The 24,361-nt window shown below is 38.3% G+C and overlaps 2 protein-coding genes across 4 annotated transcripts in view; one reads left to right on the top strand and one right to left on the bottom strand.

Moving 5' to 3' along the window:
- The window catches only part of LOC306842077 (uncharacterized protein), a 53,442-nt gene extending 50,598 nt beyond the window's left edge, over nucleotides 1-2,844 (bottom strand). For all 3 annotated transcript variants that reach the window (XR_013781666.1, XM_079372120.1, XM_079372121.1), the window contains exons 1-2: nucleotides 2,619-2,844; nucleotides 33-353 (exon numbers count right to left, since the gene is read on the bottom strand). Coding sequence is in view for 2 of the 3 variants with exons in the window: in XM_079372120.1 (XP_079228246.1) it covers nucleotides 33-353; nucleotides 2,619-2,697 (400 nt within the window). In the remaining variant the exon portion in view is untranslated. The remainder of the gene's footprint in view (nucleotides 1-32; nucleotides 354-2,618) is intronic.
- A 1,993-nt stretch (nucleotides 2,845-4,837) lies between these two features.
- On the top strand, nucleotides 4,838-24,299 carry LOC306842241 (transmembrane protease serine 9-like; the record flags this gene model as incomplete). The annotated part of the gene is made up of 14 exons (XM_079372367.1): nucleotides 4,838-4,926; nucleotides 5,709-5,723; nucleotides 5,882-6,056; nucleotides 9,131-9,399; nucleotides 9,981-10,129; nucleotides 10,295-10,632; nucleotides 10,679-10,685; nucleotides 19,252-19,318; nucleotides 20,676-20,690; nucleotides 20,849-21,023; nucleotides 22,715-22,983; nucleotides 23,564-23,712; nucleotides 23,878-24,090; nucleotides 24,249-24,299. The coding sequence occupies exons 1-14, from the start codon at nucleotides 4,872-4,874 to the stop codon at nucleotides 24,297-24,299; spliced, it is 1,947 nt and encodes a 648-aa protein (XP_079228493.1). The 5' UTR covers nucleotides 4,838-4,871.
- Nucleotides 24,300-24,361: the final 62 nt, after the last annotated feature.

Genomic DNA, 24,361 nt, shown 5'->3' with positions numbered 1-24,361 from the left:
AAATAAATCCTAGAATCTCAGCAATGACTTACCAAGGATACTAAATGTAGTGTTACTGAAATGCAGCATTGTGGCGTTGTAGCTAATGGTGCATTCATACGTCCCCTGCAGTTCAAGACTGGCTCGGAGGATGGTCAGTGAAAAGTCCCCATTGACGAAATCACCAGTGTCCCAGCTAAAGCCTTCCATTATTTGTGTCACAGCTTGAGTGAATGAGGCAATGTCAGAGCCGTTTTTTCTCCAGCCAGCTTTGATGAGAGACTTGTCTATTTTGTCCACATAAGAGGGTATCGTCACATTGCAGGGGAGGGTGGCATTTGAATTTGGGCTGGCTTGTATTCCAGATGGAGACACTGTAAGAAAAGACACATTTTAGATGTAGATGACTGAGTCTGACATCCTACAGAGGGGAGTAAAGTTTTAATTTCAGCTTCATACTTTAGTGTGAATAAAACTGAGCTCCCAAGGTATCTTCCCCGGCTCTATTATATTAAACATTAGGGGGATCTCTGAAGGGGTCCCAACTATGTTTTTGTCTGCAGGTTATTAAATTCACATGTCCCTACTTACTTGTTGGAGCCTAATCAAAACTAGACCGAAATCTACGTCCTCAAGTTTGACCTCAATACCTCTGGAATAAACATATTTTAACCTTCAGACTGCAATTGAAATGTCTTCCTTTTTGAAATACAGTCAACAAAGCCCTAAATAATGTATTACAATTTTAAGTTAACAGGACTGGAGCAAAGGGATGACCATGTGTAGACTAGCTAACAGTGTTACTCTTTTGAGGCATTGAATCTTCAAAAAAAGATACTCCTTTACATGATAAAATGTGATCCTATAAGAAATAAAGCACTTTGTACAGCAGTAGTTTTGCTGTCATCGACTAACCTATTCTGGTGAGACATGTTGACTAGCTAGTATCTTCTAATGTTAGCTATTTTAGCAAAACAAGATCTGGCTGTAAAACTGATTTATGAGTCAGACAACTGTCACTCTGTAGTTATGCTTATGCTACACTACATGTAAACAGACAACAAACACATAGATAGCTTAATAACAGATTTAAAACAAGGCTTGAAATGTACTACCAAACTAGAATGTAGACTGACTGTCACAAAAACCAAAAGACGAGCTGCAGTAACACTGAATAAAACAGGAAAAAAACAGCTTTATCTCAGCCTTGGTAAACACTGTGAAGTTTCTTTAGAACGTGTCAAAGAAAGATAAAAGAATAGCATTTTTGTGAAAATTTCCACTTCACATTCTTTCTTTTTACCTGCAATTGTAAATCAATAACTTCCTTGAATCAGTGTAAATACAAAGCCTTTAAGTCGTCTGGCCACACAATGAGCTTAATTAGTAACTAGTACAATAAATACTTATGACAGGTATAAAGCCGAGCACTAAAGAGTTTTTCTCATATGAAGTGTTTGCATTATTGTCTTAAGTGAGATAAATGGACCAGTTACACCAGGTTGACCGGCAGGAAAAGAACAAGAGCAACTAATTCTCTGCTTTTGTGAAGTGAATTCCCTACTTTAGTAAGTACCTATTTAGACAACAACAACAACAAAATGTCTCAGCATTTGAGCAGAAAACATCATGCTGATGCAACAACGAAACTAAACTTTCTTTAAACTTTGATCAACATTTACATTTTTTTCAGTTATTTAAAACATTCAGGTAATGCATCTTGTTCTCAGATTTTCAAGACACTATCAAAGGATAAACAACTTTTATATCTTATAACAATAGTAATTACACTCTTTAATTAACCTTTTAATTAACTTTACTCTTTAATTAACTTTTAAAATGCATATGTACACATACAGTGATTTCACTTCTTGACATTAGAAATGCTTATAGTGTTATTTCTACTGTATGAGATTACTAGGCCAGACAGGGAGCACAATTGCCTGTCACTGCATGATATATTGCAATATCATTTGTCATATGTCATGATATAAATGTAAAATTATACATTTTGTAAGAAATTCAAATGAGAGATGTTTTGGGAAATACCCACAATGGAAGGTGTCATTTTTGCCTGTATTTCTGATTTAAAATTTTACAAACACACAACACATTATATTATTACACAAACAAATCCTGATAACTCATTAAGTGCATATAGCACAAGACAGTGATACATCAGTCTTTATAGCAGAGGACATGTCTGAATCGAACTAGTACAACATTACTTTAATTTTAAATACAAAAAACACAAGGCCTTATACTTAAACTAAAAGTGCCATTACTCTTGGTAGCCTATGCCATATTACAAAAAAAGTAGGTCAGGTGCATGCTGACACTAATATTTCATAATTTGACCACAATGCATCCGCATTTTTTTACACTTACTTAAAGAACTTGACAACAATGCGTTAGTACTTTTACACTTGCCTAAACTTCCACTGAGTTAAACATACCATGATATATCACAGATAAATGAATGAATGATTCACTTCAGGACTTTTTACTGTAAAAGTACCTCTGAGATAGCTTAGAATCAATCTCTCTAAATCCAGGTCAGCTCAAATGTTGTCATTAAGTGAAGAATCAACAATGCAGCTTTTGTGACAGCCCATTGAATGTATTAACACAATACTCACCATGCTTTATGAGAGTCAGGAGGACGACGTAGATGAGGACTTTACACCGCATGGCCAAGCTTGTCTTGGATCTTATCATCGGAGCCCTTTTGCTGTCTTATATAGAGCTTTGAGGTGACAGGGGGCGGGTTCATCCAGCCACATGGGAAATAAGAAATATTGTCCCTGGGCCTCCAGGACTGAAAGGAACCCCTTGATATACGTACGTCCTCTTAAACCAGCAAGCCCAAGAGGACGGACAGAGCGAAAAAGCAAAGGGAGAGATGTGCAGGGACACACAAGTGGGCAAACAGGTCACTTAAAATTCAGACAGGCCTCTGGCCAAGTTTTTGGGGCTACTTTACATTGGTGCAGTGTTGCTATGAACAAATGGAGAGGGTAATCCTGCTGAGCTTATGTGGGCAAACACTCAGGCAAGACTACAACTCTTTTATATCAGGGTAAAAAGTTAGTGTGGTGTTGAATTTTGAGAATACGAGGATAAAACAGGAGAACACTTCTTCTCCCCCCTACTTTCTGCACAGACTGTTTCCTGCAATAATCATCCCTTTGATTTGAGTTAATTTTTAGCCAGGACAAGTGTTTGATGTTTGAAGGAAAAGGTGCTTTCTGTTTCACTCCCCTTTGAGAATATTTATTCACTTAATTAGCAGTTCTGAATTGTTTAACTCTGCTATTCAATTGGCCACATAGAACATGGTTGTTTCTTATTTGGAGATCACACAGGGTATCTGTGTCAAAGAGCTGAAGTGTTGTCTTTCTTTAGGGAGGAACAAAAGTTTGACTGGAAGTGATTTAAAGAAGTGATTAATGTGATTATTTTCCTTGTACTTTGTGCTCAAACATCACTGCATCTGATGCAACATCTTGTTTTCTCTCCTTTCTTTCTCTGACACCCTTACTTCTTTCATCAGGTTGAAAGAGTGAGTACTTCAGGGTTCAGGATCTAATGGAGCACACACAAGCTGACTGAAAGAAAAGAGTTATTCTTCCAGTGTCAATATACAGATCTGCAAATACTTAAGACAAAACATATCTGTAGCCACTTATGTACTCCAGAAACTTGAGAAGGCTGTGACATAAGCATGGTTTGTTTTGCTAAATATACACTGTCAAACTAGGCCAACAAATGACACACACAGCGGATTAAAGTAGTTCTAAAAATGCCAGTTTCATTCTAGCAAAGGAGTTTGTGTCTGAGGACTTTTAAAGGCTCTAATAAATGTGCATGGATGTACATATCAAGAATAGAGATAAACTGCAACATCTGAGTGTATCCTAATTATGTCCAAAGAGCTACCCCATTTTAATGTCACTGTAACAGACCTTTTAGACTTATCAGACTTTTTTCATACTCCGCTGTTACTGCTAATGCTACACATACTTTGACCATATTATTTGCATCCTAAATCTGTTTTATTCATTATTGTTATTGCTTTCTTTGTCTCTATTCATTTCCTTCTATGCTGTCTATGCTAACCAGCAGCTCAAGGCCCCGTTTACCCGGAGACGCTGGGACAGTAAAACGAAACAGTTGAGTATCGGATTGGCCTTTCGTTCACACGGCGTCGGTGTTTCACGGGGGTGAAAACGCAAGCTTTTGAATTCGACCGGTTGTCAAGGTTATCAAACTGTTGGCAAAGAAGAGCAATGCATCAAATGAATGTATGTTCAATATTGTACATGGTCCCTTTATAAATACAATACAATAAATAATACAATAAATAAGCTGTTACATCTCAAGCAGGTTTAAGAATGACTTGCAAGTCATGAAGAGCCTGATAAGTGCACAATCATTTTCTTTTTACATAAATGTTAAGCATTACTGATGGAGTTAAATGTTTTAGCTCATTCAAGGACTCATCCAAAACAAGCAACTGGACCTTCAGCCAAGACCAGGTGCCTTTTTATTTCATTTCATTAGGCTTTGAATTACCTGGATGACTGACCTTCCACTGACTGTAAATCCAGCCAACTAACCTTCATTATTATTCATTTTATGTTATAAAGTGATACATGGTGAAGTCATAACAAAATATATGCCCTGTACTTTGGTTACCACTTTAAGAAACATTTAAATGTGTACAGCAGTTTTGAGTTATTACTTTGAGGCGATTAGATAATCTTTCCTGATAAGCTGATGTGTCTAGAAAGACCGGTTTGAGTAGAAGTCGATGCTATAAATAAGTGTGGCTGAGGACAAAACAAGAAGCCATACGCTCTGTATCTAGTTAGAGTCAGTGAGAGGACAGTATGGCAACTTGGACTGGATGGATACTCTCCATGTGTCTAGTCTTGACTGGGCAAGGTGAGTTTCCACTTTATTATATTATATATATTATTGTTTACAATGTTACACTTCAAAGGGTTTTACTGGATGTGCATAAATTATGAATAAAGAATGCTACTAACGATTCAGTGACATTTTCTACAGGATGTCAAAGTAAAAACTACAATCTTTATTGTTGTAATCTTGACTTTAAAAACAAGATTGACATAGACTAAACAAACATCTACAAACTGTATCTCACTAAATGACCCCCGTAGACAATTTTACAGACTTTTTGAACAAAATTGTTGGTATAATCAGCTGCTTCTGTAGCATATAATTCCACAAAGTAGTGCAAACTGTTACATATCATACGTAGTACACTTTGTTCTTCCATATGCCAACATTTTATTTGCATGGCAGAGAGCCAATTTGACTCTGAATTATTTGAGTTGTGCTGTTAAGCTGTAAACTGTTAGAGCTTACAACACAAATGTTAACAAGTTGTTTACCAATCCAATACATATTTGCTGTACTTCAAAAAGTATATGAAGAATGCCTATACATTTTACTGATCATGTCAATGTTGAAACATAAAATAAAAGCTAAATAAGAAGAACTTTGCACAGAAATGTAAATGCACAGTTCATCCATGCTCATGTGTAAGATGGAGTTCAAATAAGTAGCTTGAACTCTACCACCACCTTGTGTCTGTATTTGTTATCTACATTACCGACGTCTCTGTAAAAGTTAATGTGTTAAGAGACTAAAACATTGAGGTAACAAGATGCAAGTAACTTGTGTACTTCTCTTTTCTGCAGGGTCAAAGGCACAGGGTAAGTATTTTCACAATTATTCCCAGTTAACCATGTCAATGCTCTTCATGGTGTAATATAGTCAGGACATGCACTTCCATAACAGACAGATGTATGCAGAACACATTCAGCTGCAAATGAATGCACTCTGTCGCCTGAAACACTATTTGCTCTATCAGACTGTGGAGTGGCACCTCTGGGGACAAGGATAGTGGGTGGGGACAATGCCACAGCTGGATCATGGCCCTGGATGGTCAGTGTGCACTTTGGATCAGGTGCAAATCAAGCACACGTCTGTGGAGGGTCCCTCATCAACAACCAGTGGGTTGTCACAGCAGCTCACTGCATCTTAACGTAAGATGTTTTCTTACTTTTCATGCTTACAATTTGCACTCCCAAAACTTTAAAAGTCTTCACAGGTTTAAGCATTAGTAACCATACATAAAAATACAGTAACTATGCTTCCAGATAAACAGATGTCTAAATTATTGAAAAGAAAAATATGTTTTAACTCTAACTTTACCACAGTCAGAAGATACTGTCTAGTTTTGTCTGATTTTATTGTGTTTTCTCGTTTGTGTGCTATGATGTAAAGCGACGTTGTACGATGTACATCTCTTGTAAGTTGTTACATAAATGGTAACAATAACATTTTCTAATGTGTGACTTTTCTTTCACACAACAGTATTTTAAAAAACATGGCTTGTTTAACAAAAACAAATGTTAAAATCAGAGCAGAATTTTTTTTTTTTTATTTCATGGTGGTCTCCATCTCCTACTTTAATTTTCTACAGTTATCATCCTTTAGGTCAGTCTTTTGCTCTACTTTGACTGCTAGCACAGCCATTCAGCAAATGTAACACACATCCACTCAAGACTGAACACAAGAGTTTCTCTTTGTGAAAGTCATTGTGATAGAAAATTTTAACAAAAATTAAATCAGAGTTATTATATTTAAAAAAACAGCTTCATAAAAGTAGCCTATTAGACCAGGAGTTCTCAAACTTTTTTTAGACAATGGACCCCTTTCAGGTGACACATTTTTCCCAGGACCCCCCTCAATATTGTAACATTAATCAGCATTATGTTCATACAATGTAGGCCTATTCAGGTACTACATAGTAATTTGCAACACTAGAATTAAACTACATTTATACTTTATAAATCATTTTACAATCTTTGAGAAAATGTGAGTGGTGAGGTGTTTTTTCTTTTTTTGTTTGTAGATATGCTTTTTCAATGATCAACTTTTACAATTTTTTGTAAAATATTCCGCGGACCCCCAAACTACGCTACGCGGATCACTGCTAGAAACTACTGTGCCATTAGATCGGTTATATTGTCTGTCAAATTCAGACTGAAAGTGAAACCTCTTATTCTTATCTCTTATTGGCCATTTTATTCTAATTTATTTATAAGATGAAGATCATTGAGATATTTATTTTGTACAAACACACTAAATCTAAAGCTAAGTAAATCAGCCAAATGTAATAAATAAGGAAGTAAGTAAAAAGGAATGGCTTCCAAAGCGGATCAACAGTAAAGTACATAGTTTTCTAAAGTACTAAATATTGGATTTTAGTAAAGTAGTTTTGTAAAAAAACAGATGTCGTTTTGTAGCCTCAACAGTTAAAGTTAAAAGGGTTAACAAATAAGAGTAAGTCTGCTCAACAGTAAGTTAACATGCCACAAATAGCTTTCAAAGTCAACTGGAGTAAATGAAAGTAACAAAAGTAACACACAAAACTGTTGATTAGCATGTCACAGTTACTTGACATATGTTGTCTGAAAGCATTTTGTACCGACTAGAAACTTTAAAGGGGGTCACCCTATGTTCCTACAGCCCAATGATCCCACAAGGGGTTAGGTTTAGGGGTAGGGGAACATACAGTATGTGGAACAAAGGGCTGTGGGAACTAAAGCCCCATTCCCACCGAGCGGTCCGGCTCGGTTCGTCTCGGTACAGCACGCATTTTGCGGTGTTTCCATAGACTAATCCCAGGAAAGATTCCCAAATAACCGATCCGTACAGTCCCACTTTTTGGGACCCTTCCTTTGAGGTGCCAAGAATCTCGAGCCGACCCGAAAAGGTGGAGCTAAACACTGCAGTCCGCTGACTGGTCGAAAGAATCGTCACTTCCCGTGTGACGTTGGCAAACAGAACTCCGCCATGTTTAAACCATTGACTGTAATACACAGCTGATTGTTTACGTCTGTATTTCTCCTCGCGGCACATAGCCTTCTCTGAAACAAAGCGTGATTGAGTTCTTGTAATAAAGAGTCACATGCCAATGACAAAGTGGATGAACTGCTGGATGTCTCCAGCGGTGGTTTTGTTTGTGTAGCATTTTTCTCCTCGTTTAGCTGCTATCATATGATGCTATTTACATAGCGGCTATCTGCATCCGGCTTACACGCCACCTACCAAATAGGGCACGGGTGGCTGTGGAAACGCAAATGGAATCAGGCTTGTCAACCAAACCGTACCAAACTGTAATGATCCGGGGAAACGGGGCTTTAGGCACGCTCCCCTTTCAAGTGCCTGAATGAAATAAAAGAGAAACAGTTGGCCCACAAACGCTTGATATTGTTTGTTAGCTTGAAGGTTACACACCTAGAAAACCACAAGCAATACGAAACAGAAGAGACATTCCCCATGCTAGCAATGTTTTAGATAGTTGTGGGTCAATATTTACGTCAGGTTTTAATTTAACACTTTTTAGCTTTAAGTAGGACTGAGTTTTATGGAAAAGACTCAAATCTACTAATGCACAAATTATAATTTCAGAGCCCTGGCAAATCAAAAAATCCTAAAAACTAAACAAGGACTGTAGAAAAATATTCTGGTCAATTTGACATCTTGAAATGTAAGTAATGTTAGTATGGCAAGTTTTACACTTATTAAATAGATATAAATTTATATAGGTGTGAAATAAAAAAATAAACTATATCGCAGTTGGTTGAACAAACGGTAATTAAAAATGTAACATATTAAAATGTTGCACCCAACTGAACAGTAAGCTAGCTGTGCTATTTAGCGCGCTATCAAAATTGTATCTGCTTTTAAGTGTCACAGTTGTTTTTCTCAAATAAAATCAACAGATTTCCCCTGAAAGCTGCAAATATGGAATAGCAGTGCAGTTGCTCAGCATGCAGAAAACTCAAACAGGCACCCCATGAAGATGGAAGAAAAGTTCAATAAATGAATACAAAGTAAAACAATATTCTTTGCAGAATCTCTTCTCAAGAGTATCAAACATCTGACAAGTATCAAACATTAGATATATTAAACCTCCCTTAAACTATTTAGCAGACAGAGAATGACTGAGAAGGAGAAAGACAGGTGTCCACTCATGCAACACAAGACTTTCAAGGGCATTCAGTGACTAATTTATTGAACATTAATCTTTATTTCTTCCTTATTGCAGCACCTCACTGAATGTATGGACTCTTTACTTGGGAAGAGAAACTCAGAGTGGCCCTAATGTCAATGAGGTGAGCCGCTCTGTGTCCCAGGTCATTGTTCATCCGAATTACAACAACACATTCTTTAACAACGACATCGCCCTCATGAAGCTAGACAGCCCTGTCAATTTCACTAACTACATCAGACCTATCTGCCTTGCAAGTAACTCCAGCCAATTCCACAACTCCACCCTCTGCTGGGCCACTGGCTGGGGCAGAATTGGAAAGGATGGTGAGTATTAGACTGGTGTACATACATCAAGCTAAAACAGAGTTAGCATTCAGACTATTAAAGACTGTCATTGGACGTTGAGCTAAACTAAGGGGATTCTAGCTGTGACAATGTCTATCAATAAGGCAACCATTTTGGTCCAGACTCAAATATTTGACTGAACAGCATACTGAATGGGTTGCCAATAGAACTTATAACATATTTCTATTAGCCATTCACTAAATACACTCTTAATATACTGTTATTTTCATCATATTAGCATACTCACACAGGCCTGTCCTTATTGCATGGATGTTCTCAGGCAGCAGCACAAAGGTGTGATCTCTGTCATCTACATACCCCATGGTGTTTCTGTCACGTTGGAGTGCACTGTCACATAAAGTATTGCAGAAATGATTAAATGATTGATGACAAAGCAGAACGATTAATGTTAAAGTTTAACTAGACCATAGACACAATCTCATTTTTTAATTATATTGTTTCCATTATAGTCCCCTACCAGAACATCAAATCCACTTAAAACTGTGTAAAAAGATAGGTTACGAATATTAAACTTGTGATTTCATACTTCCTTCTCACAGAGCCCATCCAGGCCTTCAATGCACTACAGGAGGTCCAAATTCCTGTCATTGGAAGTAAGCAGTGCAGCTGCAACTACAAGCCAGCACCTGACGCAAACATCACTGACCAAATGATTTGTGCTGGACAGGAGAACAGAGGAATATGTCAGGTTAGAATAACATCTTATTATATCAGGACAGACTTTCTCAAAATGTCTTATGTCTTGATCTATTTCCTGTTAAGATGTTAATCCCAGCAAAAATGTGTAATCCAGGCTAGAATTTATTTTTAATCTGAAGTATCATTAACTCTATCTTGTTCCATCTGTTTTAAGGGAGACTCTGGTGGACCTTTGCAGTGCAAACAAGGTTCAGTGTGGATCCAGGCGGGCATAAGTAGTTTTGGAGTGCCTTGTGCTCTGGCTAATTTCCCAGAGGTTTATGCCCGAGTTTCTGAATTTCAGATGTGGATCATGGACCAAGTGGCTGGGGCAAATGTTAGCTATGTGACCTTCACCTCCAATGGCACTGATCCAGACAACAGCTTTGTATGTCGCAGCTCAGACTCTGTAAATGCAACGACAGCAGCACCATCAAGAGCATCAAGAAGTGAAAGGGAAATTATGTTGGTTTTCATTGCAGCACTCTTCCAGCTTTACAAGTTATCTCCATAGCATTGTGATGTACTTCATGACTTGACAGTCTGTCCTTCTGTGTAGTATTTCAGTGAGTTAATATAATCAATTATTATTAATTAACAGCAACATTGTGTTGACACGAAAAAAAACTTTTAACCTTATTAAACATCATAAAATTAAGGCTTAGAATTATTGCCAACTATAAATGAAGGACCTGCTAAGTTATTTCTACATATTCATTGTAACCTATAAAAATACTCAATTTAATGCAAAGGTCATGTCTTCTGAAGTTAAAATTTGAAAAGAACAAAAAAAGAGCAAAAGCACAAGAAAAACAAACTACATCCACAAATAAAGAAATATTTTGGATTGAAGGAAACAGTTTCTCTTTTGGATTGGTTTAAAAAATATAAGACCAGCTGAATGGCTTGTTTGTTCAGGAAAGATAAGCAGAATCAAAGAGGTCCAATTCAATGTTTTAGTCCTTGAATGGTGTTAACTGGTTCATATGGAAACATAGGGAAATGTCTAACAAAATATATTAAATTAGACATTGTTTCAAAAAAGTAATTCAAATTTAACCAAGGTAAAAACATGTATGCTAATGTCTGAGAATAAAGTAAATAACTTTACCAAGAAAGAAACTAAATCAAAGCATATTCAAACACTACAAATACATTTCAAACTGCAGTAAAATGTACTTATTAAAGCATGTCAGCATTTACTATAAAAAGTTATAATCTCACCAGAGTAATGCATGTAAATCTGTTCTGTTTTCAACCTTGTGCCTAGGGAATCAAAATACAAATAAAAAAACATCCTCTAAATGATGTCAGTTGAAGTTCCAAATAATTATTAGACCATATATGCAATATAAAAGTAAAAGTGTAATTTGACAGACTGGTGGTAATCAAGGGCAAGTGGTCATTACTGTCAGAAAAGCATGTCTGTTGTGACCCAGAGGGCCTTACTCCTTGACCTTGTCCCTCTGAAAGGTATGGGAGTGTGTAAAAAAAGTATTTATTCAATTCAAAGGACACTTGTCTGAGCATTTGTTGGACTCTGGCCATGTGTTAACAAAGGTCTCAGGCCTGTATCCCCCTTTGAAAGCCCGCCTTATTTCTGAGGGAAAAACACAGTGGAACTTACATAAGCCTTGTTTCCACACAGCGGTCCGGTATGGATCAGTACAGTTTGGTACGGTTTGGTTCTGTAAAACCTGATCCCCTTTGCATTTCCACAGCCAACCATGTCCCATTTGGTAGGCAGCGTGTAAGTCTGATAGCCGTGTCAGCTACGTAATAGCGTCACATGATATCAGCTAATCGTTTACAGCCAACCCGCTAACCTGCTAATAAATTCAACAAAGGAGAAAAACGCAACACAAATAAAACCAATGATGGAAGACATCCAGCAATTCATCTGCTTTGTCATTGGCATGTGGCTCTTTATTACAAAATGCAATCTTTGTATCAGAGAAGGTTGTGTGCCGCAAGGAGAAATACAGATGAATAAACAATCGACTGAGTATTTAAACACAGGAAGTGATGATTTGACTACGGAGTGCAATGTTTAGCTCCACCTTTTAGGGTCGTATTGATATTCCTGGCACCCCAGTCCCAGTAGGACGGTAAGGATCGGTTATTTGGGGATCTTTCCCGGCTTTAGTCTATGGAAACACTGCATAATGCGTGCCAAACTGAGACGAACAAAACTGAACCGCTAGGTGGAAACGGGGCTATAGAGCACCCCCCAATGGCACCTAACACGTTGTTGTGAAAAACAGGAGGGGAGGGGGGTCTGAATTCTCTATCCACACTGGAGGAGGCCCAAAGTAAGCCCACAAGGAGAACCCAGTCTAAAAGCTGTCACCTCCCAAGAGGAACGTCTGTGAGTGCTTTGAGCATCACCCTGGCTCTTTCACCTGCTAGACCAGGGTTTCTTAACCATAGGGCCGCGGCCCGAGCGCCACCTGCAGGGCCGCAAGGGGATAATATGTTTGCATCTGTGGGCCGTAAGGGCCGTGATCGTTGGCCTGCAGTATACTCTCCGACCACCAGAGGCAGTATCATCACTTAGAAGTAGTGGAACTTTAGAACGCGACACGCGCGACACTCAGCAGTATAACCACTTCCTCCACAACATCCTGTTTAGCGGCTAGTTCTCCCAGGTTTTATCTAAATGCTGCATATGGTCGCCCTGTGCTTGGGTAAATGTTGAACTATTTGCCGCAAGTATTCGTTGCTCTTTTGGCGGCGACATACACGATGTATCATATCAAGGTTCTGTTTTAAAAGACGATACAACGCGAATAGCTGCTGAAGCACATAGCCGCCGCCATTGTTGTTTGTTGTCGACTACTGCGCATGTCCAAATGTTTCGTCTTGCTGTCACAGCGTCTCCGTGTAAACGGGGCCTGAATCTGAATGGAAACGTCATGGAGAGGTTCTTAAAACGAAAAAATAATGACAGCAACGGGGGCAGCGCTACACAAAACAGAATGCTCATTTTAATTTCAACAAATCTACCTAAATTCATTGAGCACCTAATTTTATTGCTTTTGTTGCTAAGTTTATATTGTGTTACTTATTTGACAAACATGCACTTAAACATGGTTTTATATGAGCAAAATTAATTAAATGATCTTAACTTGTGCAAGGTTTTATGCATAATTAGCCTATGTATAGGTTATATATTGATTAAAAAACATACAAATGAAGAACAGGATTCATTATTACAACATAGTGACACAAATAGCTATTAAATAAAAATGACCGCAAAAGTTAAATCAGAACCATTCACTCGATTGGGCCCCAGACTACCTTGCCCTGAAAATGTTGGGCCCCAAGGTCAAAAAGGTTAAGAACCCCTGTGCTAGACCCCAGCATTCAAAGAGCCAATCCCCTCCTCTCTGCTAACCTAAAGGTACTGCAGATAGCCTGCTCTGGATGTTTCACATGCTGATCTACAGCATTAAAGGACACAAATCAACTACTCCCTGGTTGCTCCACAATTCTGTAGATCTTCAGATGCTGAATTCATGCATCAGAGGATTCAGCGGACTACTTTGACGGCATATTTTTTAAAGTTTTGGCAACAGTCAAACACTAGCTGGTTCAAGCGCAAAGAGATTCTTTCCTTTGATTTTCATAAGACGTCATTGAATGCAACTGGACAGGAGCGCTGCAGCCCACTGATCCCTGAATGCACAAGGACACAAAGAATCCAGCTCCAGAATCCAGAAGGAAAATTGAGCAAGGCTGTGGTCCACAATCTGAATCCTGCTACCTACTCTCTGCATCTGCCACGAAGGAAACCTGCCTGAAGCTGCTGATTTTAAAGGCAACATGTTGTGAAAATCTACTTTTACTGGTTCCATTTATTTGACTAACCTGAGTGTCTACTGACCCACAGATGGGGAAATACACTCAACAAAAATATAAACGCAACACTTTTGTTTTTGCTCCCATTTGTCATGAGATGGACTCAAAGATCTAAAATTCATTCCAGATACACAATATTACCATTTCTCTCAAACATTGTTCATAAATCTGTCTAAATGTGTGATAGTGAGCACTTTTGCTTTGCTGAGACAATCCATCCCACCTCACAGGTGTGCCACATCAAGATGCTCATCAGACACCATGATTAGTGCATAGGTGTACCTTAGACTGTCCACAATAAAAGGCCACCCTGAAATGTGCAGTTTTTGCTTTATTGAGGGTCTGGGGACTCAGAACCAGTCAGTATCTGGTGTGACCACCATTTGCCTCATGCAGTGCAACACATCTTCTTCGCATAGAGTTTATCAGATTGTCAATTGTGGCCTGTGGAATGTTGGTCCACTCCTCTTCAATGGCTGTGCGAAGTTGCTGGATATTAGTGGGAACTGGTACGCGCTGTCGTATACGCCGGTCAAGCACATCCCAAACATGCTCAATGGGTGACATGTCCGGTGAGTATGCTGGCCATGCAAGAACTGGGACATTTTCAGCTTCCAAGAATTGTGTACAGATCCTTGCAACATGGGGCCGTGCATTATCTTGCTGAAACATGAGGTGATGTTCATGGATGTATGGCACAACAATGGGCCTCAGGATCTCATCACGGTATCTCTGTGCATTCAAAATGCCATCAATAAAATGCACCTGTGTTCTTCGTCCATAACAGATGCCTGCCCATACCATAACCCCACCACCACCATGGGCCACTCGATCCACAACATTGACATCAGCAAAGCGCTCACCCACACGACGCCACACACGCTGTCTGCCATCTGCCCTGAACAATGTAAACCGAGATTCATCCGTGAAGAGAACACCTCTCCAACGTGCCAGACGCCATCGAATGTGAGCATTTGCCCACTCAAGTCTGTTACGGCGACGATCTGGAGTCAGGTTAAGACCCCGATGAGGACGACGAGCATGCAGTTGAGCTTCCCTGAGACGGTTTCTGACAGTTTGTGCAGAAATTCTTTGGTTATGCAAACCAATTGTTTCAGCAGCTGTCTGAGTAGCTGGTCTCAGACGATCTTGGAGGTGAACCTGCTGGATGTGGAGGTCCTGGGCTGGTGTGGTTACACGTGGTCTGCGGTTGTGAGGCCGGTTGGATGTACTGCCATATTCTCTGAAACGCCTTTGGAGACGGCTTATGGTGGAGAAATGAACATTCAATGCCCGAGCAACAGATCTGGTTGACATTCCTGCTGTCAGCATGCCAATTGCACGCTCCCTCAATGCTTGCGCCATCTGTGGCATTTTGCTGTGAGACAAAACTGCACATTTCAGAGTGGCCTTTTATTGTGGGCAGTATAAGGTACACCTGTGCACTAATCATGGTGTCTGATGAGCATCTTGATGTGGCACACCTGTGAGGTGGGATGGATTGTCTCAGCAAAGCAAAAGTGCTCACTATCACACATTTAGACAGATTTATGAACAATGTTTGAGAGAAATGGTAATATTGTGTATCTGGAATGAATTTTAGATCTTTGAGTCCATCTCATGACAAATGGGAGCAAAAACAAAAGTGTTGCGTTTATATTTTTGTTGAGTGTAAATCCATCCAGTCTTTTGTTTGTGGTCTGGTTTATACAGGGTCCCAAACCTCCTCTGGTGCTCAACATTTGGACCAAAGCGCAGCACAGATGTTTTATTTAGAGCACAGGGGACTGTTTAAAGGGTAAAAAAAGGGTATATATCCCCTTCAACATTCAACAAAGTGGAGACCACACACTGTAAAACCTTGCAAAAATCACCAGGAGTGATTCACAGTAAGAGATTTTGGTTTGGGCAAAAATAGCTTTTAGAAATAATTGTGTCATTTGTAACCACTGATAATTGTGCACTATTGTTGATGAGAGATCACATTGTGTTTATTATCTGTTGTAAGCTGCTGCATTTGTTTTATTGTACTGAACCGCTATGCTCACCGCTGTGTGTTTTCATTCAATGCTATGCTAGTTTACTTTCAGTGAACTGCTTCCACCATCAGAAAGACCAGTGTACAGTTGAATCAAAGTCTGGCCACAGGCTTTCTGGTGTTTAAGTAATAGTTACTGAATTCAGCTCAGAGAGCTTCAGGTATTTCATCGGGCGGCCACATGGCTACCCTTTTTGTCCACCATCTAGTCTGTGTGTGACGTGACCATAGATAGATATATAGTTTTTAGGTATCTATGGATGTGACTATATGGTGCATTGTCCCTGTCCGCCATCTTCTCTTCTCTCTCTCTCTCTCTCTTTCTCACACACACACACACACACACACACACACACACACACACACACTCAAACATGTGTGTTTAGTTATGCTTTGTGTTCTGTAGTTTAGTTCATAATAGTTATTTGTTTGATTGGGTGTCATTGATTAACTTGATGTTTCTTTGTTAAATAAATTCTGTTATAATGTACAGAGCAGTTTGTGATTACTGGTGTATTTGCATTGTGACATAGGCTGGGTAAAAGGGTTTTGTGTTCAGATTTCACGCCTTAAATGAAATACAAATTGTTAATGATTAATAATATTAATACTTAATAATTAATTTTGAGACTGATATTCAAATATTTGGTTGTTCTCTGACATCAGTGTGGTTTAATAACAATTCATTTATATTAATAATTAAATAAAGATAATTATTAATGTTAATCTTATAACAAAATTTTACTCTATAAAAACCCAACATAATTGTTGATCGCGTGAGGCCTTTTATACCAACATTATGCTGCAGCCCGTGTGAGGTCCTTAATAAACCAGTTTTGTTGCATTTTTTACTCCCAGTAATCCGAATTTTTAATCCTTAAAGGGATTCATATGAATATTTTTTTTTCTTTCTTTGGGAAATTACATTTTTGTTGTTTGAACAAAAGTTGTGTTGTTGCGTATTTATGAGTGAGTAGTTTAATTTTTTTTTATGTGCTTATTGTTGTTTGGGACAACAATTTAGCCACTTGTCCAGTTTAGAGTAAAATCTCAGCTGTTGTTTAGACAGCTGCCTGAGAGCTGTGACCTCCCCCAATCCTAAAAAGGCTTGAGGTGTGAATGCTCATGCCTAGCTTCCAGGACAGGCTGCATTAATCCTGTTTGGAAATTTAGATCAGACTTGCCTCTTGTTGGTTTAGCTTAGTAGCATTGCTGACAGCAATCCATGAAGGTTTCCATTTATCATGTAAAATGTGTACCAAGATCTCTTGAGGGCCAGGAGCTGAGAATCCTTTTGGATCAAACCACACAGATCTGCAAGGAACTAGTACTGGTTTGACGCACCTCTCCTTAGAGGATATTGCCAACTTAAATAGCTATTCAATGAGCATTTGTGATATTAATCCAATCTGATCCTACTTTTTTTCTTTAGCACTTTACAACAACCACAGTTGACCTAAGTGCTGCACAGTAAAATAAAATACACAACAGCTCACGTGAGATTAAAAAAAACCTCCAAGGCATAAAACATGAGTCAAGGTACGTTGTAAATTAAATAAAATACATAAAATCGCCGTCTTACAAAGTTTTAAAGGTCAAGGAGAAGAGATGGTTTTTAAGAAGGGACTTAAAAACAGACAGAGAAGAGGCCTGTTTAAGGTGCTGAGGCAGATTGTTCCACAGCTTTAGAGCCGCAACAGCAAATGCATGGTCCCCTCTGAGCTTCTGTTTAGTTTTTGGCACCCTGCCAAAGGTCAGCTGATCAGCTGACCTGAGATAGCAGGTGGGCTTGTATGGATGTAGAAACTCAGAGAGGTAGGGCGGGGAAAGACCATTTGGAGATTTAAAAGCAAATAAAATAAATTTAAAATGGATCCTAAATTGTACAGGCAACAAGTGAATGGAGGCTAAAAGGGATTTAAATGTGGTCATAATAAGTTAAAGGAGCTAGTCCATCATGTCAAATCTTAATCCTGGATGTTCTTGGGCAACTTCTTCGTTTTTTCCATTGCAAGTCCTTCCTGCAGTAAATCAAATTGCAAGTAGAAAAAGAAACTCTGCAGTAAAATAACCAAAGCCTGCAGAACCAGATTCAAACCCTGCAGGATGAGGTTCAATCCCTGCAGGCAGAAAAACACATTTATTCATCAGCACTACAAAACTGCCAAGCAGAAAGTGCTGAACAATCAAACAACCCTGCTGAAAAATGTATGTAGAAAACCGAGCAGTCCGGAGAATCCATGGACTGACGAAAGTCTTGTTTTCCCCGCCATTCCTGAAAACAAAGACTTTGACTGTGGAGCCCCTCCCGTGAGGGAAACGCCCCAGTCCCCTTAAAGCTATGAAACCTTTTCACATCTTCACAGGTTTGAATCACCCCATGGGAAGGGGGGGGGGGGGGGGGGAATTCTCAGCCCCCACAGGCAGAGATTACATTCGGCCCTCTCCTGCTACCTGTAGTTTCCCACCGCATGGTTCAGAGCTGAGAAGTCATGACACATCAGATGACTCGGATGGTTCCTGTCCACCAAGAGATCAAAAAATTTGCACAAGGCTCATTGAATCTCTGGCAAAGGATTTAGAACGGATTGATCTTAATAACCCAAACGTCACCATAGATGATTACCTCAGAGTTCAACCAGTGCCTCTGTGCTTTACTATACCTGATGCATCCACTTGAGAGAAACTCAAGATGATCTGGAAGACAACTTCCTGACAAGTGAACAGACATTTCTTTTTTACATAAACGTTAAGCACGACTGATGGAGTTAAATATTTTAGCTTTTTTCAAGGACTGATCCAAAAAAGCAAATGGACATTGAGCCAAGACCAGGTTCCTATTTATTTCATTTCATTAAGCTTTGAATTGCCATGACCAGGCACAAGACAGTCTGGCTGCAGACCTCCACTCCGAGGCAGGGTCTGAGAGTGGTGGTCTGCAGCCAGACCCTCTGTGACCTGGATGATTGAGAGCTTTATTATTATTCATTTTATGTTATAAAGTGATACATGGTTAAGTCATGACAATATATGCCCTGTACTTCCATTACCACTTTAAGAAATATTTAAATGTGTACAGCAGTTTTGAGTAATTACTTTGAGGAGATTAGATAATCTTTCTTGATAAACTGATGTGTCTAGAAAGACCAGTTTGAGTAGAAGTCGATGCTTTAAAGAGTGCATAAGTATGGCTGAGGACAAAACAAGAAGCCATACGCTCTGTGTCTCGTCAGAGTAAGGACAGTATGGCAGCCTGGACTGGATGGATACTCTCCATGTGTATAGTCTTGACAGGGCAAGGTGAGTTTCCACTTTATATTATATATATTATTGTTTACAATGTTACACTTCAAAGGGTTTTACTGGATGTGTATAAATTATGAATAAAGAAGGCTACTAACTATTTAGAGATGTCTTATTTTACATTTTTAAAGATATTGATGTTTGTCTATGAGTATTTGCAAATGTAAAGGATACAGCATTTTTTGGCATTAGTCGCTCATTTCATGTAATAATAGGATAATGATCAATAAAACATCCAGAATGACAGATTACATATATAATTGTTACACATTGCATGAAAATATGTATACTTTTCAGCTTTCACTTTAAAACTAATCAGCAGTAGCATAAAAACATTGCATTACAAATTCTGGACACATTAAACCAGCTGGCGAACACTCTTCTTATTTTGCTATTTTCATTTTGTTCTAACAAGTTTTTTTTGTGCAGCATTCAACAAATCGGCACAGGTCTAAAAGTAGAAACATTAAAAGCCAAACCATCAAACTCCCAATGGGATTTTAATGGCAATATTCATTCACAAGTTTTACTTAAAAAAACAAAAAACTGCTCAGTATATGTTATTTGTGCTTATTTACATTCATCACACAGCCTTTGTATTTTTTCATTTCCTTTATCTTTTTTTAATAAACTGTGTGACATTTTCTACAGCTTCACCTGTCAATACTCCTGCTCCAAGGATGTAACACACTTTAAAAATTGGATGTCAAAGTAAAAACTAAAATCTCTATTGCTGTAAAACAACTCTTGTAAATATTGTAAACCCGATTGATGTGAGATTTTAAATTTAAATACAACTGAACAAACCTCCACAAACTGTACTTCACTAAATGACCCTGTAGACAGTTTTACAAACTTTTTGAACAAAATTGTTGGTATAATCATCTGCTTGTGTAAAATATAATTCTGCAAAGTAATGCATAACGGTTACATATCATACATAATACACCTTGTTCTTCCATATGCCAGCATTTTATTTGCATGAAAGAGAGCCAATTTGACTCTGACTTCTTTGAGTTGTGCTGTAATGTTAACAAGTTGTTTACCAATCCAATACATATTTGCTGTACTTCAAAAAGTATATGAAGAATGCCTATACATTTTACTGACCATGTCAATGTTGAAACATAAAATAAAAGCTAAATAACAGGATTTTGCACAGAAATGTAAATGCACAGTTCATCCATGCTCATGTGTAAGATGGAGTTCAAATAAGTAGCTTGAACTCTACCACCACCTTGTGTCTGTATTTGTTATCTACATTACCGACGTCTCTGTAAAAGTTAATGTGTTAAGAGACTAAGACATTGAGGTAACAAGATGCAAGTAACTTGTGTACTTCTCTTTTCTGCAGGGTCAAAGGCACAGGGTAAGTATTTTCACAATTATTCCCAGTTAACCATGTCAATGCTCTTCATGGTGTAATATAGTCAGGACATGCACTTCCATAACAGACAGATGTATGCAGAACACATTCAGCTGCAAATGAATGCACTCTGTCGCCTGAAACACTATTTGCTCTATCAGACTGTGGAGTGGCACCTCTGGGGACAAGGATAGTGGGTGGGGACAATGCCACAGCTGGATCATGGCCCTGGATGGTCAGTGTGCACTTTGGATCAGGTGCAAATCAATCACACATCTGTGGAGGGTCCCTCATCAACGACCAGTGGGTTGTCACAGCAGCTCACTGCATCTTAACGTAAGATGTTTTCTTACTTTTCATGCTTACAATTTGCACTCCCAAAACTTTAAAAGTCTTCACAGGTTTAAGCATTAGTAACCATACATAAAAATACAGTAACTATGCTTCCAGATAAACAGATGTCTAAATTATTGAAAAGAAAAATATGTTTTAACTCTAACTTTACCACAGTCAGAAGATACTAGTTTAGTTTTGTCCGATTTTATTGTGTTGTCTTGTTTGTTTGTTTGTTATGATGTAAAGTGACGTTGGGGCTCTTGTAAGGTGTTACATAACAATAACATTTTCTTATGTGTGACTTTTCTTTCACACAAGAGCATTTAAAAAAACATGGCTTGTTTAACATAAACAAATGTTAAAATATCATGAAGAGCAACATTTATTTTTTAATTTCATAGTGGTCTTCACTTCCCTACTTTCATTTTCTACAATTACCATCCTTGACATTTAGGTCAGTCTTTTGCTCTACTTTGACTGTTAGCACAACCATTCAGCAAATGAAACACACATCCACGCAAGACTGAACACAAGAGTTTCTCTTTGTGAAAGTCATTGTGATAGGACATTTTCACAAATGTTAAATCAGAGTAATTACAGAAAAAGAAACCGCTTCACAAAAGTAGCCTATAGATTACTGTGTCATTAGATTGGTTATATTGTCAGTCAAATTCAGACTGAAAGTAAGACCATCTAATTGGCCCTTTTATCTACCAGATTAAGATCATTGAGATATTTATTTTGTACAAACACACTAAATCTGATGTGTAAAGCTAAGTAAATCAGCATAAATCATGTAATAAATTAGGAAGTAAGTAAAAAGGAATAGCTTCCAAAGTGGATCAACAGTCAAGAATAAGGTTTCGCACCTATAACCACAAGCAATACGAAACAGAAGAGGAATTTCACATGCTTGCAATATTTTAGATCGTTGTGGGTCGATATTTACATCAGGTTTTAATTTAACAGTTTTTAGCTTTAAGTAGGACTGAGTTTTATGGAAAAGACTCAAATCTACTAATGCACAAATTATAATTTCAGAGCCCTGGCAAATCAAAAAATCCTAAAAACTAAATAAGGATTGTGAAAAAATATTCTGGTCAATTTGACATCTTGAAATGTAAGTAATGTTAGTCTGGCAAGTTTTACACCTATTAAATAAATATAAACTTGTATAGGTGTGAAATAAAAAAATAAACTATATCGCAGTTGGTTGAACAAACGGTAATTAAAAATGTAACATATTAAAATGTTGCACCCTTTTGTCTACCCAACTGAACAGTAAGCTAGCTGTGCTATTTAGCGTGCTATCAAAATTGTATCTGCTTTTAAGTGTCACAGTTGTTTTTCTCAAATAAAATCAACAGATTTCCCCTGAAAGCTGCAAATATGGAATAGCAGTGCAGTTGCTCAGCATGCAGAAAACTCAAACAGGCACCCCATGAAGATGGAAGAAAAGTTCAATAAATGAATACAAAGTAAAACAATATTCTTTGCAGAATCTCTTCTCAAGAGTATCAAACATCTGACAAGTATCAAACATTAGATATATTAAACCTCCCTTAAACTATTTAGCAGACAGAATGACTGAGAAGGAGAAAGACAGGTGTCCACTCATGCAACACAAGACTTTCAAGGGCATTCAGTGACTAATTTATTGAACATTAATCTTTATTTCTTCCTTATTGCAGCACCTCACTGAATGTATGGACTCTTTACTTGGGAAGAGAAACTCAGAGTGGCCCTAATGTCAATGAGATGAGCCGCTCTGTGTCCCAGGTCATTGTTCATCCGAATTACAACAACACCATGTTTAACAACGACATCGCCCTCATGAAGCTAGACAGCCCTGTCAATTTCACTAACTACATCAGACCTATCTGCCTTGCAAGTAACTCCAGCCAATTCCACAACTCCACCCTCTGCTGGGCCACTGGCTGGGGCAGAATTGGAAAGGATGGTGAGTATTAGACTGGTGTACATACATCAAGCTAAAACAGAGTTAGCATTAAGACTATTAAAGACTGTCATTGGACGTTGAGCTAAACTAAGGGGATTCTAGCTGTGACAATGTCTATCAATAAGGCAACCACTTTGGTCCAGACTCAAATATTTGACTGAACAGCATACTGAATGGGTTGCCAATAGAACTTATAACATATTTCTATTAGCCATTCACTAAATACACTCTTAATATACTGTTATTTTCATCATATTAGCATACTCACACAGGCCTGTCCTTATTGCATGGATGTTCTCAGGCAGCAGCACAAAGGTGTGATCTCTGTCATCTACATACCCCATGGTGTTTCTGTCACGTTGGAGTGCACTGTCACATAAAGTATTGCAGAAATGATTCTAGAAGAAAAACAAAACAGAACGATTAATGTTAAAGTTTAACTAGACCAAAGACACAATCTCATTTTTTAATTATATTGTTTCCATTATAGTCCCCTACCATAACATCAAATCCACTTAAAACTGTGTAAAAAGATAGGTTACGAATATTAAACTTGTGATTTCATTCTTCCCTTTCACAGAGCCCCTCCAGGCCTTTAATGCACTAAAAGAGGTCCAAATTCCTGTCATTGGAAAAAAGCAGTGCAACTGCATCTACAAGCCAGCACCTGACCTAAACATCACTGACCAAATGATTTGTGCTGGACAGGAGAACAGAGGAATATGTCAGGTTTGAATAACATCTTATTATATCAGGACAGACTTCCTCAAAATGTCTTATGTCTTGATCTATTTCCTGTTAAGATGTTAATCCCAGCAAAAATGTGTAATCCAGGCTAGAATTTATTTTTAATCTGAAGTATCATTAACTCTATCTTGTTCCATCTGTTTTAAGGGAGACTCTGGTGGACCTTTGCAGTGCAAACAAGGTTCAGTGTGGATCCAGGCGGGCATAAGTAGTTTTGGAGTGCCTTGTGCTCTGGCTAATTTGCCAGAGGTTTATGCCCGAGTTTCTGAATTTCAGATGTGGATCATGGACCAAGTGGCTGGGGCAAATGTTAGCTACGTGACCTTCACTTCCAATGGCACTGATCCAGACAGCAGCTTTGTATGTCGCAGCTCAGACTCTGTAAATGCAACGACAGCAGCACCATCAAGAGCATCAACAAGTGAAAGGGAAATTATGTTGGTTATCATTGCAGCATTCTTCCAGCTTTACAATTTATTTCCATAGCATTGTGATGTACTTCCTGTCCTTCTGTGTAGTATTTCAGTGAGTTTACAGGATATAAGATTAATGAATTGGACACACCTTAAGACAAAGAAACCAGCAGGCTATAGGAGATACAGTATCCTCTTTTGTTATACACAACCATAAG

The sequence above is a fragment of the Symphodus melops genome (assembly GCF_947650265.1).
Source record: "Symphodus melops genome assembly, chromosome: 21".
Taxonomy (NCBI): Eukaryota; Metazoa; Chordata; class Actinopteri; order Labriformes; family Labridae; genus Symphodus; species Symphodus melops.
Note: the sequence above shows the minus strand (reverse complement) of the source record. Positions and strands in the feature narration are given on the sequence as shown.